Source organism: Chiloscyllium plagiosum, unplaced genomic scaffold, assembly GCF_037043375.1.
Source record: "Chiloscyllium plagiosum isolate Xiang-an unplaced genomic scaffold, Cpla_swu_hap1 HiC_scaffold_21, whole genome shotgun sequence".
Taxonomy (NCBI): Eukaryota; Metazoa; Chordata; class Chondrichthyes; order Orectolobiformes; family Hemiscylliidae; genus Chiloscyllium; species Chiloscyllium plagiosum.
The window spans coordinates 55,210,617-55,231,222 of NW_028270159.1; the positions used below are offsets into that span (position 1 = coordinate 55,210,617).

At 42.6% G+C, this 20,606-nt stretch overlaps 1 protein-coding gene across 2 annotated transcripts in view; it reads right to left on the reverse strand.

Annotated features, from left to right (window-relative positions):
- The window catches only part of LOC122564696 (rab-like protein 6), a 131,650-nt gene that overhangs the window by 50,107 nt on the left and 60,937 nt on the right, over nt 1-20,606 (reverse strand). For both annotated transcript variants that reach the window (XM_087998582.1, XM_087998583.1), the window contains one exon: nt 4,003-4,108. In XM_087998582.1, the coding sequence (XP_087854708.1) occupies nt 4,003-4,108 (106 nt within the window). The remainder of the gene's footprint in view (nt 1-4,002; nt 4,109-20,606) is intronic.

Here is a 20,606-nt window from a genome sequence, read left to right on the forward strand (position 1 = left end):
CCTCAGCCTCCGACGCTCCAGGGAAAACAGCCCCAGCTTAATCAGCCTCTCCCTGTAGCTCAAACCCTCCAAACCCTGACAACATCCTTGTAAATCTTTTCTGAACCCTTTCAAGTTTCACAACATCCTTCCGATAGGAAGGAGACCAGCATTGCACGCAATATTCCAACAGTGGCCTAACCAATGTCCTGTACAGCTGCAACATGATCTCCCAACTCCTGTATTCAATACTCTGACCAATAAAGGAAAGCATACCAAACGCCTTCTTCACTATCCTATCTACCTGCAACTCCACTTTCAAGGAACTATGAACCTGCACTCCAAGGTCTCTTTGTTCAGCAACTCGCCAGAGAACCTTACACCATTAAGTGTACAAGTCCTGCTCTGATTTGCTTTCCCAAAATGCAGCTCCTCACATTTATCTGAATTAAACTTCATCTGCCACTTCTCAGCCCATTGGCCCATTTCATCAAGATTCCATTGTATCTCACCCTTCCTTTATCCTCAACCCACCTGACCCAACCTCAAACCTATTCCATCTCTAATTTTGTCCAGTTCCCATCTGACCATCAGCCTGAAACACTAACCCACTCCACAGATTCTGCCAGAGTTTTTCAGCATTTTCTGTTTTTATTTCAGATTTCCAGCATCCACAACTTTCTGCTCATCAATTCCCAAGGTATAGGTTCCTGATAAAAAACAACTATCCCACTACTTACTCAGGACTTGAAATCAAAACCTTACTTTAAAACCTGGTTGAATTTCATAAAATCTAATAGGTTTGTTACTTGACATTAACTTGTCAAAACTCAGAAGACTGAAGTGGATACGGCCAACAATGGGCATGGTTGCGAAAATAGAAAGGACCTGATGACATGAAAGATGATTCTCAAACCTTGGCTTTCTTGACATAAACAGAAAATAGCAAGCAACTAGCAAGATTTATATCGGACTCTCATCTGGCAACACCTTACTTCCTTTCTGGGTAAATTGGCTATTGGCCAGATTCTATTGCAAGAATAACACTGGAACTGCTGATGCACATTACCATCATTCCTATAAAACTGATAGCAACTTCTGGAGGACATTTAGAAGCAGTTAAAAGAAAAGATCCAGATGCTGGGTTATAGTCTCCTCAAAATCCATTAGCACTCACTGAACTAACCAGAACCTGCCCCTTCAACACGGTTAGTCTCGTTGCAAACATAATGAAACAGTCAGACCTTGCTGAAGGAATGTAAGGGAATATAACTGGGATTTAAATGACATACTAAATTCATAATTACTGTTAAAATGCACAACAGGATCTGCAATCTAATTTTATTATTTGTGTAATGTACAATTTCTCCAATTTTTAAGAATGAAGCGTTTTCAGTATCAGTTTCTACCTCAACCTTGTATTTACAGCTCAATAATGTATTTCACTCTGAAACTGTAAAAAGTGAAGGACTGGGGGTGGGGCCAACACGAGGGAACACATTTTTATGGTGAGAGAAGAAAGTTTTAAAAACTGCACATTGCTTCCTGCTTTGCTATCTCTGTAAATAATTGAATGGATTGACTGCTTATCCTGCTTGATGACACTACTGCTGCCTGGCCCCTGGACGTGTCACCTGATTCAAACTGACACCAGGAATAGGGAAATCTATGATGGAGACACTGTTTGATTTATGTGGGTGTTTCTTCCGGATTAATGGCACATGCTACTACCTTGCTTAATGATAAGGGCTTGGGTAATGTTGTAGGAGAGAAAGACTTGGGGGCTCAAATATATAATTCTTTGAAACTTAAGTCACAGGGTGGTTAAGTTTAGCACACATGCCTTCATGGCTCAGATCTTTGAGTATAGGAGTTGGGACATCATGTTGAAGGTTGTACAGGCCTCTTCTGGAATACTGGAGGTGCTGGGGGGGGTGGGGGTGGGGGTGGGGCCAACACTAGGGAACACATTTTTATGGTGAGAGGAGAAAGTTTTAAAAAGGACATGAGGGTCAACTTACTTTTTGCACAGAGCATCATTCATGTGTGGAATAAACTGCTAGAGGAAGAGGTGGATGCAGGTACAGTTACAACATTTCAAAGACATTTGGAAATACACAAGTTACAAAGGTTTGCAATGATAAGGGCTAGGAGCAGGCAGGTGGGACTAGTTTAGTTTGGGAACATTTGGCCTGAATGGTCTGTTTCCATGTATGACTCGGTGACTGCAAAATCAGGGACTAAGGTCTGCTCGCTGAGCTGTAGGTTTGATATCCAGACGTTTCATTACCTGGCTAGGTAACATCATCAGTGGCGACTTCCAAGTGAAGCGAAGCTGTTGTCTCCTGCTTTCTATTTATATCTTTCTCCTGGATGGAATTTTGTAGATGACGTTGGTTTTGTCCATGGGTTGTACTGGGTCTTTTAAGTTTGTTAGTTTTTGTTTGAGAGTGTTGGTGGGTTTGTGTGCTTCTAGGATTCCGAGGTATCTTAGTAGTCTGGCTGTCATTTTTGAAACTTCTTGATGTATGGTAAGGTGGTTAGGGTTTCTAGTGCAAGGACTGCAAATTCCATGCAAGGACTGCCACAAACACTACTTGGGACAAACAGGAAGAAAGTTAGCCACCAGGATACACGAACACCAGCTAGCCACAAAAAGACACCACCCTCTCTTCCTCATAGCCCTACACACAGATGGAAAAAACCACCAATTCGACTGGGACAACACATCTATCCTGGGACAGGCTAAGCAAAGACATGCCAGAGAATTCCTAGAGGCCTGGCACTCCAACCACAATGCCATAAACAAACACATATATCTAGATACCATCTATCAACCCCTCAGAAAACGAACAGGAAATGATATCACCACAAACCCCAGGAACCCCATCCAGGAGAAAGATATAAATAGAAAGCAGGAGACAACAGCTTCGCTTCACTTGGAGGTCGCCACTGATGATGTTACCTAGCCAGGTAATGAAACGTCTGGATTATCACACCTACAGCTCAGCGAGCAAAGCTACACCCTAAACTTCAACCTGAGCTACAAACCTTCACAAGTCTGAGAATGAATTTAGTTTTCAAACAAAAAAAGTTACTTAATATTTCTTGTGGAATTTGAGCATTCTATATGTCCATTTTACCTTTTCCCATTCTCCCAGTTCTTGTCATTCCTTTCCTATGGTCTGTGACTCATGCTAGTTTAAGTTCCAGAAATCAGTATCTCACCTATTAGCTATTCATATTACTTCAATTAGCAGTATCACCAATGAAGCATCACTCTGTAGAGTACAAACAAATATGTGCACAAAAAATATGTCTGCACGCTTTCACTGCGCAAATGACCACGCGCGCACCCCATCACGTATGCGCACGCACACAACAGGCACTCCATCACACATGCACACATTCATTCACTCAACCAGATGGAGGCCATGGGAAGAACATTATTGATCTTCTGTTCCTGTCTTCTGAAACGTTGAACTAGAGAGCACAGGTTTAAGGTGCAAGGGGAAAGATTAAAAAAAGGACCTGAGGGGTAACATGCAGAGGGTGGTGCTTGTATGTAATGAGCTGCCAGAGGAAGTGATGGAAGCTGGTACAATTACAATATTCAAAAGACATCTGGTTGGGTGTATGAACAGGAAGGATTTAAGAGGGATATGGGCCAAATGCTGGCAAATTGGAATAGGTCAAGTTGGGAAGCCTGCCTGGTGCAGATAAGCAGGACCAAAGGGACCTGTTTCTGTGACTATATTATTTTATACCAAAACCTCTCATGATACCAAAAAACGTGGAACTTGCCTATTCTGCAAGACACCACTGTCTAATGCAGTGTCTATGTTTCAGCACCTGTGCACAATTTTACTGAGTCAACAAGTTACAAAGTCAAAGAACCTAGGATTTTAGCTCATTCCATGAGTTTTAGTAATTAAAGTGTGCACATCTAGGCGGTGTGACAAATGGTCAGCCCCAATACTACAGCTGTAATTAAGAACTCAAAACATGTGCCAAGCCACTCACCTGCAACTGGAGAAATGGAATATTGAAAAATTTGTGCAAATACTTCAGGCCAAAGCCATTCCGCATTGATGATTCTGCATAGCGAATATAGGATGATCTCGGCAACCTAACAGTCAAAGAAAAGGCAAAAGGATGAATTCAGATTCTAGCAAAAGAGGATTAAAAAGATAATAAAGAGAGAAAATAAACTATGAGGGTAAACTAGTGAGGAATGTAACAACTGGCACTAAGAGTTTCTTTAATTTTTCAAAAATCTTTGGATTCTGGAGAAGAAATGGAAGTTTAGAGAAGTAACAATGGGACACACTACTCAAAGGGACAGAGGCAAAAGGTAGTCAACTATGGGCCAATTAGACTAATATTCAAGTGCTGGAGAACTGGTGGAATCGATTATTATGTATAGTCGTCCCGCTGTACCTGCAGGGGATATGTTCCAAGTCCTACCATGGAAGCCAGAAACTACAGATAGGTGCGAACCCATTCATTTAACTGGGAAACGTACCTTCCCAGTAGCCCCCTGGTCCTGGAACATTCCCTATAATATGTTTGGACCGAGGTAAACCGCGGGTAACTAACTGCGGAAATCGAACCCATGGATTCAGTGGGGAGGGCGGTCACTCTGTAATAACAGAACATTGGAAAATCATAATCTAATTACGCAGAGTCAGCATGACTTCATAAAAGGGAACTTGCGCTTGGCTGGTTTACGAGAGTTTTCTAGTCGATCTAAACCAGAGTGGATAGAGGGGAACCAGTACACGTGCTGTATTTGGAATTCCTGAAGGCGTTTGCCAAGGTTCCTCGCAAAAAGTTTATGTCATAAGATTACAAACCACCATGTTGAGGTAGCATATTTGCATCGATATCGAATCGGCCACTGGGCAGGAAAAACAAATGAGTGGAGATTAAGTGTTCTTTTTCAGGTTGGCAAACTGTAACCAGTGGGGTCCTGCAGGAATTACTGGGACCAGAACTATAAATAATATATATTAATGATTGGAAAGAAGGAAGAGAATTACTGTAGACAAATGTGCAGTTGACACTAAAATAGGTGGAAAGACGAGTTGTGAGAGGGATACAAGAAGCTTCCAGAGGGGTATTAATAAGTTAAGTGGACAAAAAGTTGGCAAAATGAGTATAATATGAGAAAATGTGAAGCTACTCATTTTGGAACAAAAGAACACATTATCTCAATGGAGAAAAGCTGTAGAAAGCTGAACAACAAAGGGACTTGTGAGTATTTGTACGTGCAACATAGAAAGCTAGTACATAGGTACAGCAGATAATCAGGAAGGTTAATGGAATGTTGATCCTTATTTTAACACGGTTGGAGTGTAAGAGTAGGGAAGCCTTACTTCAACTGTGCAAGGTACTGGCGAGACCACATCTAGAGGACTGAGACCAGTTTTGATCCCCTTATTTAAGGGAAGGTACCATTTCATTGGAGACAGTTCAGGGAAGATTCACAGGATGATCCGTGGTATGGAAGCATTGCCTTATGAGCAAAGGCTAAATAAGTTCCACCCTGGAGTTAAAGTCACAGTTAACGTAAATTTCTCAGGGCAATGCCTTGACCAGAGTCAACCTGCCTTGTCTAAAGTTAGATTGGATTTGGCAATCACTAGTGTATTCTGCATGGTTTTGCCTCCAATCAAAGTTCACTTGCCAGCCAATCAGCACACTCTTCTCATACAACATAAATATTGTTTTCCCCTGGAATTGGTATGTTTCTGAAATGTCCCGATAAATCAAAGACAAAAAGCTTTGTCTCTTTTTCAACAAAGTAAAATAATTGAATGTTTGACTGTCTGGATATAAGTTCCAGGAGTCTCCAGGAACTGTTATTAGGACTGTTACTTTTCTTGCTGTTTGAGAAATAGCATGATTTTAATAACGTTATGACGCTCCCCGTTAATGTTATCACTGGACAGGCCGGATCCCAGGCCGAAATCTGGTTTGAGAGATAACTTGTTTTTTTTAAATTTAACAAGGTAGTCTCTCACTGAGACAGAAGTACACAATGCTGCAGACTTTGTCTTAACAATAAAATTTGATAATTAAGTAGAAGAAACAAAGATAAAATAGAATAAACTAGTTTATTTATTTTAACAAATTCAAAGTTTTAAAGAAAGCAAAAGTTAGAATCATAGAACTTTACAGTACAGGAGGTCATTCAACTCATTGCTTTTGTACCCAAAAGAGCTCCCCCAGCTTGTCCCATTTCCTCATCCCTCTAAATTCATCACCTTGCAATACACACACAGCTCGCCTCTGGAATCTCTTATGGAATCCGCCTCCACCACTCTCCCAGGCAGCACGTTCCAAATCCTAACAACTGAGTAAAGACCTCTCTCTTCAAAGTTTGAGAGAAGATTTGTAGCTCGGGTGCTCGTTGTTGTGGTTCTGTTCACCAAGCTGGGAATTTGTGTTGCAGACGTTTCGTCCCGTCTAGGTGACATCCTCAGTGCTTGGGAGCCTCCTGTGAAGCGCTTCTGTGAAATGCCGGAGGAAACATCACAGATGCACTTCACAGGAGGCTCCCAAGCACTGAGGATGTCACTTAGACAGGGGACAAAACGTCTGCAACACAAATTCCCAGCTCGGCGAACAGAACCACAACACCTCTCTCTCCATCTTATTCCGAGCTCTTTTGTTGACAATCTTGAAATTGTGCCTTCTGGTTCCTGACATACCAACTACTGGAAACAATATCCTTCGTTACTTGTCAAAATTGTTCATAACTTTGAATACCTCAATAAGGTCACCTCTGCCCCAAGATGAAAAAGCACCCATTTCTCTAATCTTTCCTTTTATCTTAAATCCCCCAGTTATTCCCACCAATCCCAAAATGGTCCTTTACAAATTCCAAAAATAAAAGAAAATTTTTGCATAGTACCCAACAGCAATCCAATACAGTACTCACACCAGAATCCCCTTCCCTTAAGGGACGGCACGGTGGCACAGTGGTTAGCACTGCTGCCTCACAGCGCCAGAGACCCGGGTTCAATTCCCACTTCAGGCGACTCTCCATGTGGAGTTTGCACGTTCTCCCCGTGTCTGTGTGGGTTTCCTCCGGGTGCTCCGGTTTCCTCCCACAGTCCAAAAATGTGCAGATTAGGTGAACTGGCCAAGTTAAATTGCCCGTAGTGTTAAGTGAAGGGGTAAATGTAGGGGAATGGGTCTGGGTGGGTTGTGCTTCAGCAGGTCGGTGTAGACTTGTTGGGCCAAAGGGCCTGTTTCCACACTGTAAGTGATCTAATCTAATCTTAATACTTCAATAGGTTTAAGGTAACTGTGATGTACTTCCAAGACCAGAACCTTTGATAGCTTACCCCTGTAGATAACATAGACTTTGGTTTAAACAAACTCAGCTTCTAGCTCTCGACAGGATTTTATCCCACCACTGCTGGTCTGAGATTATCATGGACTCCATAATCTAGTTTCAAAACAACGTAAAACTTAAACAAAACAAAATCCCAGTCCAGAAATTTCTAACACAAACCTAAGTTACTACTGTCTACCTTGAGAAATCAAAATCCTAAAGTAAACCCCCAAAAAGAGTTCAGCTGCCAAAGTAGCCCTCAGAAATGGTTTTAAAAGAAATCACCATGGCTACAGAAGTACCTACAGGCTAATTAACTTCAAATGTACAGAAAACTAATGCAAAAATCAAAAACCAAACTTTAATGATTTTAAAAACATATAAAATCATAGAATACAGCACCATTTTGAAATTTACAGATAATACCAAACATAACAGGAATAGAACTGTTTGGAGACTCCAGGAGCATTTGGACAGAAAAATGGCCAGATAGATGGCAAGTGCAATTTAATATCAATAAATATGAAGAGATGCAGTTTAGGCCGAACAACGTGGAAAGCCTGAATAATCTAGATTAGACAGGCAGGAAGAAAACAGCAAGCCAGGCAGCATCAGGTGGTGAAGTCAATATTTTGAGTGCAACCCTTCTTCAGGAGTAGGGGTGGGTGTGGGGAGAGCTGCAGATAAAGGAGGTGATGGAGGCAGGATGGTGAAGGGACAGGTGAAGACAGAGGGCACGACCTGGTTGGTCAATGGGAGGAATGAATCCAGTCTGGGGAGGTGGGGGGGGGGGGTGTAAGGGAGCTGAGAGGGGCTGGGGAGGGAGTCTGCCTATTTTGAGGTAGCATAATCTAGATTGCATTATCTTCAGGAGAATCAAAAACAGAGGAGACTGGGAATGAAAATCCAGAAGTTCTCAAAGAAAGTAGGGCATGCTGATAAGGCAATCGAAACATTATATTGATATTTTCTATACAGGGGACTGAAACACAAAAACAAGGAGGTCACATTAAACATTTTACAAATCACTGTCTCCGGCTCAGCAGGAGTACTATGCACAGTTCTGAGCAGCACACTTCAGAAAGGATGTGAAGGCCTTGGACAGGGTGCCCAGAAGGTTTAACCAGGAGGTTCAGTTTTGTCCAGAGATTGAAGCAGCATGCTTCTTACAGCAGATTAAAGGGAGATACAACCGAATCATTCCAAATTCAGGAGTTTTGGGGATCAACTAAGAGAATGAGAAATGACTATCGCAGAGTTGGATAGATATGGCACACAACTTGAGAAAGTGAAGAAATCAGATTCCAAAGTAACACAAAAATAGTTAACTGTGTCCTGAAGCAGAATCACTTGGGGAACCAGGAGAAAACTGGAGAGAGAGATTAGCTAACTCATAACAGATCCAGCAAAGGTAATGAAGGCACAATGGCTCGGTCATCTGCTCAGAGTTTCTATAATTCTACACAATGAAAGACTTAAGAAATGACACGAGAAATTTAACTTTTGAAGTTTCTCACCATTGTGGGTCTGTTGAGGACCAATCTATACAGATTGATTACTCTGCTTACCAATAACACTAGTGTTGTTGCATTAAGAGACCACCCAAGACAGTAAAGAGAGATCTAAGTGGACCTTGCCCTGGGATCCTTCACCACCATCAATAATAAGCGTCATGCACAAAGTACTCCACACATTTACTCAGTTCTCTCGCCAGGTCAGAAATACTGGCTTTGTTCCTCAAGTGATTGGAAGTTGAAGTGGGAAGTGTTCGGTTTCCATACCGTAGGGATTCTATGAAGGTGGACAATCCTCGTTCTTATCTTGTGAACTGTCAGAGCCCCCAGTGGAGGAATATGAAACAGAATTCAGCCAAAACAGGAAAGCCCGAGCAATGAATGACAAAGTAGGGGTTCTTCAAATGATCTTCAAAAACACTAGATGCCCATTCCAGCAGTGAGCATCCTGACCTGCAGCCAAATCACCCTGCTACAATGATGTTCCAGTCTAAAAGTAACAACTGTATACAACTGGACATTCAGCCAAGAGTTAACATAGCAAGAGTCTCAGTAGATGTTGTGATTATGCAAGTAAGATTACTAATAAGTTTAATTCAACATTTAAAGAGCTCTCAAAAACAGATTGCGACAAAAGTACTCCTGAGAATTCAAATGGTTTATAACAGGTCATAACATATGTAGGAACATTCCATCGGCACTCCAGCCAGTCTGACAGATCACTATATCCAAAGAGAAACTGCAGAATCCAACCTTAATTCTGGGAAACTGCTCATCAGCCTGGGTGATGAATGTAAATACTTTATTTGTGAAGTAGTAGGTGCCAGCAGAGGTTAGCTAGACGTAACTAGTTGCTAGGGGCAGAAAGAGACTGGGTAAAAATGTATTGACAAAACAGGCAATTCATCATTCCCACAACCTAATTTATTCACTGGCAACTCCCAGCAGCATCTGCTGAATAATGCTGCTTTTTTTTAAACTTTCAGAAACAAACAGTTGCAATGAGAGGGCAGGAGGGACCAGTGAGTGAAGCTTCTGAAAAGAGATCGCTAAACAGCCGTGGTGATTGCTGTACTGGCTCTCAGCATACTGCCATCAATGTGGAGGAGGGAACAAAGGGGAGGAGAGGGCGCTCTATTGTATACAGCTAAATGCTAATCTTTCAGCACTTTGCACCATGGCATATATCCTGTGTTTCAAGCTGGCAATAAATACAGAATGTTAATTTAACCACTCAGGACTTTGTGGGGATTCAGTCGCCTGAAAAGAGTGGCAGTGGGAGCTATCATATTCTTAGCTCAAAAGACAGACTTTACTTTGAGAACATAACCTCAGGCCATCTCAAAGTGCTTCAGGGTAATGAAAGAGACTGAGCTTTAGTAAAAACCTGAAAAATCGCTGATGCTGGAAACCAGAAACAAAGATCGTTGGAAGAGCTCAGCAGGTCTGGAAGCATCTCTGGACTGAAATCAGAGTTAATGTTTCAGGGACAGTGACCCTTCCACAAAATTGAGTTCTGGGGAAGTTCCTCAGTTTTGAGAAAGGGTCACTGGACCCAAAACATTAACTTTGATATCTCTCCACAGGTGCTGTCAGACCTGTTGAGCTTTCCTAACACTTTCTGTTCAGTTTCTGAACTTTAGCCACTGTTGCAAAATGCAGCAGCCAGTTTAGACAGAAAGACCTCACAATCAGCAATGTGATAGCGACAAGAGAATCTTGTCCCCCCTCAACGGTGTTGGTTGGGGGTTAATAATAGGACAGAACACCCGTTTCCCTGCTGTTAAATTATGTAGAGCTTCTTAGTCTAGACGTAACTCCCCCCTTCCCCTTCCTGCACAGATTTCCATGGGGACTGTCACATCAACAGGGAGTGAGTTAGATTAGATTACTTACAGTTACTTAACATACAGCAAATTCTGAAGGCACACAGAATGATCCAAATCCACAACTCTTGAAGGTGGTAGAAACTGATCCACCAATTCCCCAGTATCACCTTCTCCTAATCTTTGCAAGCTCCCAATCCATCTCCAACCTCCCTTTCCTCGAAGGTGTTGTCTCTCAAATATAGCTGAAACTTTATTGCTGGAACAGCACAGCAGGTCAGGCAGCATCTAGGGAACAGGAGATTCGACGTTTCGGGCACAGGCCCTTCCTGAAGAAGGGCCTGTGCCCGAAACGTCGAATCTCCTGTTCCCTAGATGCTGCCTGACCTGCTGTGCTGTTCCAGCAATAAAGTTTCAGCTTTGATCTCCAGCGTCTGCAGACCTCACTTTCTCTCTCAAATATATGCCTGCAAGTCCCAGATATCCAAGTTTGAATCAGGTTTATATACATATATACATAAATGATTTGGATAAAGATGTTGAGGAAGTTAGAAAGCCACAAAGGGATCAGTTCCACGTTTTACTTCTCTTTCAAGGCATACTGGGGACTCAAGGGTTAAACATTCCACTACCAAAGAGACTCACTGCAGTGCCAATTGCATGTCTGCCCTCTTATAGAGTAGACAGAACATCTCAGTAGGGAGGTGGCTAGTTGAATCCTAGAGAAGGAATCCAGTGGAGCCACACATGTGGATTCCTCTGCAGCCTCAAGCAAAGATACTTGTCCTCACCAGACATGACTGATAGCCTGTTAAACTGCCTCCTGCTCCCATTATTTTGGCTTCCCCTCTGTATTACCATAATTTTGTGAATCCCCCATTGAGAACAGGCAAAACCTGTTTTAATCTCTTCCCATTAACACATGATCATGATGAATACAATAATCAGCCCCTGCAACCCATTCACTCGTTACCACAGGACATCGACATTCACCGGACCTTGTAAAATCATAATTGCCCATCTTAAACAACGTAATGACAATCAACCATGTGAGCTTTTGTATTATTCCTATAAAAAGTACTGCCTTTGTGTGGAGAGCAGAAATTCCTGGAGAAGTGTCACCACAAGTAGACACACGACTACGTTTGGGGACAGTGGGAATCTCTCACCGGCTGAATGATAATAAAGCATCTGCCGTTGTACTGAAACTTGTGTCATCTGGATTTGTGCAACAAAATACACATCAACAGGATAGGTGGTCTGATTACCAAATTTGCAGATGACACTAAGATTGGTGGAGTAGCAGATAGTGAAGAGGATTGTCAGAGAATATAGAGGAATATACACAGATGGGAGAGTTAGGGAGAGAAATGGTAGATCGTGTTCAATCTGGGTAAATGTGAGGTGATCCATTTTGGAAGGTGCAATTCCAGAGTAAATGGAAAAGTCCTGGGGAAAATTATGTACAGAGAGATCTAGGTGTTCAGTTTCATCGTTCCCTGAAGCTGTCAACGCTGGTCAGTAGAGCAGTCAAGGAGGCATACGGCATGCTTTCCTTCATCGGATGGGGTATTAGATTCACTACAGTGTGGAAACAGGCCCTTCGGCCCAATCAGTCCACACCGACCCTCCGAAGAGTAACCCACCCAGACCCATTTCCTTATGACTAATGCCCCTAACACTACGGGCAATTTAGCATAGCTAAGCCACCTAACCTGCACAGGATGTGGGAGGAAACCGGAGTATCCAGAGGAAACCCACGCAGACACAGGGAGAATGTGCAAATTCCACGCAGACAGTTACCCGAGGCTGGAATCGAACCTGGGACCCTGGTGCTGTGAGGCAGCAGTGCTAGCCACTGAGCCACCGTGCCGCCCCAACTCTTGTATTGAGTACAAGAGTTTGGCAAATCATGTCACTTTGTAAGTCTTTGGTTCGACCACTTTTGGAATTCTGCGTACAGATCTGGTGGCGGCATTACCAAAAGAATGTGGATGCTTTGGAGTGGATGTTTTGGTAAGGATGCAAAGGAGGTTCACCAGGATTGGAGGCGCTAGCTATGAAGAGAGGTTGAGTAGATTAGGATTATTTTCATTAGAAAGATGGAGGTTGAGGGGGGACCTGATTGAGGTCTACAGAATCATGAGAGGTATAGACATGGTGGATAAGCAGCAGCTTTTTCCCCAGACTGGGAGACTCAATTATTAGGGGTCACGAGTTCAAAGTGAGAGGGAAAAAGTTTAAGGGAGATATGTGAGGAAAGTTCTTTAATAGACAATAGGTGCAGGAGTAGGCCATTCTGCCCTTCGAGCCTACACCACCATTCAATATGATCATGGCTGATCATCCTTAATCAGTATCCTGTTCCTGCCTTATCTCCATAACCCTTGATTCCACTATCCTCGAGAGCTCTATCCAACTCTTTCTTAAATGAATCCAGAGACTGGGCCTCCACTGCCCTCTGGGTCAGAGCATTCCACACAGCCACCACTCTCTGGGTGAAGAAGTTTCTCATCTCTGTCATAAATGGTCTACCCCGTATTTTTAAGCTGTGTCCTCTGGTTTGGCACTCACCCATCAGCGGAAACATATTTCCTGCCGCCAAAGTATCCAATCCTTTAATAATCTTATATGTCTCAATCAGATCCCCTCTCAGTCTTCTAAACTCAAGGGTATACAAGCCCAGTCGCTCCAGTCTTTCAGCGTAAGGTAGTCCCACCATTCCAGGAATTGACCTCGTGAACCTACGCTGCACTCCCTCAATAGCCAGAATGTCTCTCCTCAAATTTGGAGACCAGAACTGCACACAATATTCCAGGTGCGGTCTCACCAGGGCCCTGTACAGCTGCGGAAGAACCTCTTGTTATGAAGGCCAGCATGCTATTAGCCTTCTTCACTACCTGCTGTACGTGCATGCTTACTTCATTGACTGGTGTACAATAACACCCAGATCTCTCTGTACTGCCCCTTTAACTAAATTGATTCCATTTAGGTAGTAATCTGCCTTCCTGTTCTTGCCACCAAAGTGGATAACCATACATTTATCCACATTAAACTGCATCTGCCATGCATCTGACCACTCACCTAACCTGTCCAGGTCACCCTGTAATCTCCTAACATCCTCCTCACATTTCACCCTGTACCCAGCTTAGTATCATCAGCAAATTTGTTAATGTTATTACTAATACATCTTCTATATCATTAACATATATTGTAAAAAGCTGCGGTCCCAGTACTGATCCCTGCAGTATCCCACTGGTCACTGCCTGCCATTCCGAAATGGAGCCGTTTACCACTATTCTTTGTTTCCTATTAGCCAACCAACTTTCAATCCAAGTTTGCCCCCAATACCATGCGCCCTAATTTTGCTCACTAACCTCCTTTGTGGGACTTTATCAAAAGCTTTCTGAAAGTCCAGGTACACTACATCTACTGGATCTCCCTCGTCCATCTTCAGAGTTACATCCTCAAAAAATTCCAAAAGATCAGTCAAGCATGATTTCCCCTTCATAAATCCATGCTGACTCTGACCTATCCTGTTACTACTATCCAGATGTGTCGTAATTTCATCCTTTATAATAGACTCCAGCATCTTTCCCACCACCGAGGTCAGACTAACTGGTCTATAATTTCCTGCTTTCTCTCTCCCATCTTTCTTAAAAAGTGGTACTACATTAGCCACCCTCCAATCCACAGGAACTGATCCCGAATCTATCAAATTCTGGAAAATAATCACCAACGCATCTACGATTTCTCGAGCGACCTCCTTCAGTACCCTGGGATATAGACCAACAGGCCCCGGAGACTTATCAACCTTTAGACCTAACAGTCTCTCCATCACCAATTCCTGGCAAATATAAATTCCCTTCAGTTCAGGTCCTTCAGCCACTGTTACCTCAGGGAGATTGCTTGTGTCTTCCCCAGTGAACACAGATCTGAAGTACCAATTCAGTTCTTCTGCCATTTCTTTGTTCCCTGTAATATATTCCCCGTTTCTGTCTTCAAGGGCCCAATTTTAGTCTTAAACATTTTTTTGCCTTTCACATACCTAAAAAAGTTTTTACTATCCTTCTTTATATTTTTGGCCAGTTTATCTTCGTACCTCATTTTTCCTCTGCGTATTTCCTTCATCGTAATCCTCTTTAAAAGCTTCCCAGTCCTCAGTTTTCCCACTTACCTTTGCTATGTTATACTTTTTCTCTTTTAACTTTATATGTTCCTTAACTTCCCTCATCAGCCACGGACACCCCTGCCTCCTCCTAGGATCTTTCTTCCTTTTTGGAATGAACTGATCCTGTATCTTCTGCATTATACCCAACAATATCTGCCATTGTTCCTCCACTGTCATCCCTGTATTACACCATTGTACTTTGGCCAGCTCCTCCCTCGTAGCTCCATAGTTCCCTTTATTCAACAGAAATATTGTCACTACCGATTGTACCCTTGCCCTCTCACATTGCAGATTGAAGCTTATTGTATTATGGTCGCTATGTCCCAATGGCTCTTTCACGCAGAGAGTGGAGGATGCCTGGAACACGTTGCCAATGGAGGTGAAGGAGGCAGAATGATAGTTTCATTTAAGATGTATCTAGACAGATCCATGAGTGGGCAGAGGGATAGAGATCCTGAGAAAATAGGCAACAGGTTTAGATAGAGGATCTGAATTGGCGCTGGCTTGGAGGGCCAAAAGGCTTGTTCCTGTGGAATGTTTTTTATTCTTTGTTTCTGCCTCAGTCAGAAATAGCATCCTGCGTGATGTTAACAAAGGTCAAGTTTCCTTCCTTGTCCCGTCTGCAACTTTTGACCTGGTGAACCCACCCTCCGTAGACCCTCCCCAGTGTCGCTCAGCTGGTTCCAATCGTCACCTTACAATCACAGCCAGAGGATCAGCTAAAGTGGCCTCTTCCTACTCCCACATTATTAATTTGAGCATCCCTGCAGAATCTACCCAAAGTTTACTTCAATGTCTCATGAACATGCTCCTCGGTGTTTTAATCCAGAACCCAAACATTACATTTAACATGGACACCGGTGAAACCCAGTTCCACCTCCTTTCCATCGTCTATACTGTTTGTCAAACTGCTTGAACACAAATTTCTTTCAACTAAATACAGGGTTGTCCGATTTATGCAAGTCCGATTTATGAACGCTCCTACCTATGAATGCTATCCCATAATGGGCTGATATTTTAAAGATCCGACAGATGACAATTTCCTGTACTTACGAATGGCCACTTCATATCATGCTGCATTGTGTTCCCACTTGCATACATATTGACTTGCAAACGGACTCAGGAGCGGAATCCATTCACAACCTGGGGACTGTCTGCAGTGGGAAGATCAAAGTGATTGACTTCATACCCCATCACGAATCTCACTCCCTAGCTACCAATTCCATCCCTCTCCCTGACAATAACCTGGAATTGAACCAGACAGTTAGCATCGCAAGACTATATACGGCCTGTCACGAGCTTCTGATCTCATGTTGCTGCCATTACGAAGGCCACCTACTTTTAACTCAAGTTCAGACATCACTTCTTCAGGCTCAGGCTATCTGCTGTAACCCTAGCTTTCATTACTAATAGACTTGATTATTTAAATATTATTGTGGCTGGGCTTCCAGGTTCTAACCTCTGCAAATTTAAGTCAGCCAAAACTTTTTCCAACTCTCATATCATATTTCCCCATCACTTCTGTGCCCACTGATAAAAAGTGTCTCATTTGATCAAGGTGACAATTTTCAAGTTCTCTTGATTTTCAAACCCTTCGAAGTTTGAGTCATTTCCGATCTCAGTAACTTCTTCAATCCACTCAACTGTCTAAAATATCTGCAACTCTTCAAATTCTGGTCTCTTGTACATCTGACTTTAACTGCTCTTTTATCACAGTAATTTTCATACAGCAGTACGGTGACTCAGTGGTTAGCACTGCTGCCTCACAGCGCCAGGGACCCCAGGTTCGATTCCAGCCTTGGGCAACTATCTGTGTGGATTTTGCACATTCTCCCCGTGTCTGCGTGGGTTTCCTCCGGGTGCTCCGGTTTCCGCCCACAGTCCAAAGATGTGCAGGTTAGGTGAACTGGCCAAGCTAAATAGCCCCAGTAATGTGTAGGTTATGTGCATTAGGCAGGGGAAATGTAGAGTACCAAGGTAGGGGAATGGTTCTGTGTGCTATACTTTTCGGAGGGTTGGTGTGGACTTGTTGGGCTAACTGGCCTGTTTCCACACCGTAGGGATGCTATGATTCTACCAGGATAAGGTCAATTGTTGAGGCTGCCCAAATCAGGGCATTTTGAGGGTATTTCAGTGCTGAATCATTAAAAGTGACAAATTGGAGGGCAATGAGAAATGGTACACAGAAACAAAGTACTGTTCGTGTGGGAGTGTGTCCTAAACCAATGATAACAAGGAGCCTTCTCTCCCTCTCAAAATCTGTTTCACTGGTTCACATACACAAGGAAACACCAGCTATCCTACTACTGAAGTCAGATGCAGCAATTTATTGCTTCAGGAACAAGGAACTCAAGCTGCGGGTATCAGAAAGATACAACAGACATGTAGAGGCTGATCAGGATTTTCTTCTTCTTGACTCCCCAGAGCCTGTCCCCCATCCAAGGCACAAGCCAGCAATGTGATGAAAACTTCCCACTCGCCTGGATGACTGCAGCGCTAACGCTCAAAAAGGACAAAGAATCCCACTTATCGGACACAAGACCTAAAAACATTCACTCCCTCTACAATCTCCACCTTGTACCATCTACAAGGTGGCACAGAAATTCAGTCAGTCTTCTTCGACAGCTCCATCCAGAAGAACATGGACAGCAGATACATGGGAACACCAGCATCTGCAATTTCCCATCCAAGTCACTCACCATCCTGACTTGGAAATACATCACCACCCCTTCACTATTACTGGGTCAAACCCCTTAAACTCACTCCCTAACAGAATTATGGATGCATCTATGGCACATGTACGGCAGTGGTTCAAGAGATAGCTCACTGTCATCTTCGCAAGAGCAAATAGGGATAGGCACTAAGTGTTGGTCCAGCTAACAACATTCTCATCCCATGAATGAATTTTTAAAAACAGTTACCAATAAGACAAAATGATTTTTATTTTCATATTTGTAATTACTTGTTCATAGCTTTCTCTCTTTATCCCGAAGAAACTGTAATACCTTATCATAAACCAAATTTTAACTTTAAAATCTGCTTTAAATTGAATTACGAAAAGTTAAAAATGAGCTGCAGGAACTTTATGAATCCACAATTCTCTGACCCCAAAGTAAAAGCCTATGGAATTGAGGCCAAGTTACCAATGTCTGAGACATTGGTTGACCAGCAGGTTAGAAAGTCATATGTCCAAATTTGCTAATGATACAAAGTTAGGTGGCATTGTAGACAGTGTAAATGATACCATAAAATTACAAAGGGCAGTCCAGGTGAATGGGTAAAACTGTGACAGATGGACTTCAATATAAGTAAATGAGAGGGTGGCCATTTTGGACAAAAAAGGATATATTGGACTATTTTCTCGATGGTATAAAGTTAACGACAGTGGATGCTCAAAGAGATAGAATGTCATAGAGACGTATAGCATGGAAACAGACCATTCGGTCCAACTCGTCCACACCAACCAGGTATCCTAAATTAAACTTGTCCCATTTGCCAGCACCCAGCCCATTTCCCTCTAAACCCTTCCTATTCATACACTCATTCAGATGCCTTTAAAATGCTGTAATTGTACCAGTCTCCACCACTTCCTCTGGCAGCTCATTTCCTACACCCACCACCCTCTATGTGAAAACGTTGCCTCTTAGAGAGACCTTTCCCTCTCTTACCTTAAACCTATGCCCTCCAGTTTTTTTTCCCAGAAGCACTGGATCTTTGAAATGCCACAATTAGGTGCAGAAGATATTCAAGAATACTGGCCTTTATATCCAGGTCTTGTTTTCCACTCCAATTTGAAAATACAGCTGATTTTATTGCCCTTGTTCAGAATTTTGGACGAAAGGAAATTATTTCTTTCTATCAATCCCATGAAATCCTAAGATTGTAACTATCTCTATCAGATCTCTCCTGAACCTTCCACATTCACTGATATACAGGCCAAGTTTTCACATCCTTCAATACCCTGCTAAATCTGCACTGCAGCTGTCCCAGATATCACCCCAGAGGTGCACTGCCTTCAACTGAATGCAGTACACCAACTAGTTTGACCAAGGCTCAGTATAACCGAGAGGAGATGTGGTGTTGAAAGATTCGGTTATGTTGTTACTGATTGATACAGAAACCATGTCAACCTTTAAGATTAGATTGGACAGGTAGATCAAAAGGAAAGTAAGTAATGTAAGAACAGGGTGGGTCTGTAAGATTAGAATTATTTGGCTGTGCGCATGGAAAATATGTTGCAAGGCAATGACATGGAGCAGAAAACCTGAAGGTGACTGATAATGTTAATGCCTTTCCACAAAGGGGGAGGTGGTGTCACAGTGGCTACATCACTGGGTTAGTAATTCAGAGCCCCAAGTCAACGTCACAGGGACAGTTTCAAATCCCACCAAGTCGGATGGTGAAATTTGAATTCAATAAAAAAAATCTGGAATCAAAAGCTTGCCTAAAGGTGACCACCTTGATCAATGACCATCATTGATATCCTTTAAAGTTAAAAATCACACAACATCAGGTTGTAGTCCAACAGGTTTTTTTTGTAAGTACTAGCTTTCGGAACACTGCTCCTTCATCAGGTAGCAATGGATCAGGATCATAAGACACAGATTCATTCTATTTTGTTCAAAAAGCACAATCTGCAGGCAGTCAATCCATATAATATTTTATAAATTCCTACTTTGGAAATAGAACCAGTCTGACTCAAGATTGGGTTATAGACAGACTCTAACCTCACAGCTTTAATGAATTGTCTGAGCTAAGATGTCACTTTTTTTAAATAAAACTTTAAGTTATCTCGAGAATGTGGTATTAAATGTGATTCAACAATGCAACGGACAGGAGAAGGATGGGTTAAAATGGTCTTGTGTTGCAAATTTGCACAGTTCCAACAGAACTATCAATTACAATCCTAACTGTCCAGGAACATGCAATGACAGAGAAAATGGTCTGAATTGCGAAAAGACTTTTTGTCTGAAGCACAAAAGACTAAGAAAGAGAATATTAAAGAAAAGTTTACAAAGTTGCCCTGAATGACCTCCCAGTGTGGTGTACCACTTTAAGAGTCTGTCTTGTGCTCAAGACTGCGTTCTCAGTAAATATGCTGCTCACTGTGAACTATAGTAACAATCACTTGACCTAATTAGAGTAGAGAAATAAAACGAGTGGGTCATTTAAAAATAAGAGAGACCTCAGGGAAAGAGTGTGCAAAATATAATTCAGATAAGGGTAGGACCATAAGACCACAGGGTATTGGAGCAGAATTAGGCCATTTGTCCCATTAAGTCTGCTATACCATTCAATCATGGCTGATATGTTTTTCAAAGTTGAGAGAGTGTGGTGCTGGAAAAACACAGCAGGTCAGGCAGCATCTGAGGAGCAGGAGAGTCGATGTTCAGGCATAAATCCTTCCTGATGAAGGGTTTATGTCTGAAACGTTGATTCTCCTGCTCCTTGGATGCTGCCTGACCTACTGTGTTTTTCCAGCACCACACTCTCAATCTCTGATCTCCGGCATCTGCAATCCTCACTTTCTCCTGATACATTTTTCAACCCTATTCTCCTACCTTTGCCCCGTAACCCTTGATTCCCATACCAACCAAGAGTCTATCTTGGTCTGAAATACACTCAATGACTTGGCCTGCACAGCCTTTGCAGCAATGGGTTCTATAGTGTCCAACCAATGAGGAGTAATGTGATTAACATCTGCATATTTAGCAGGATGGAGGAGGTCAGTATTTCCCAGGCACCTGACCTCTACCTGCTATTCCAGGTTT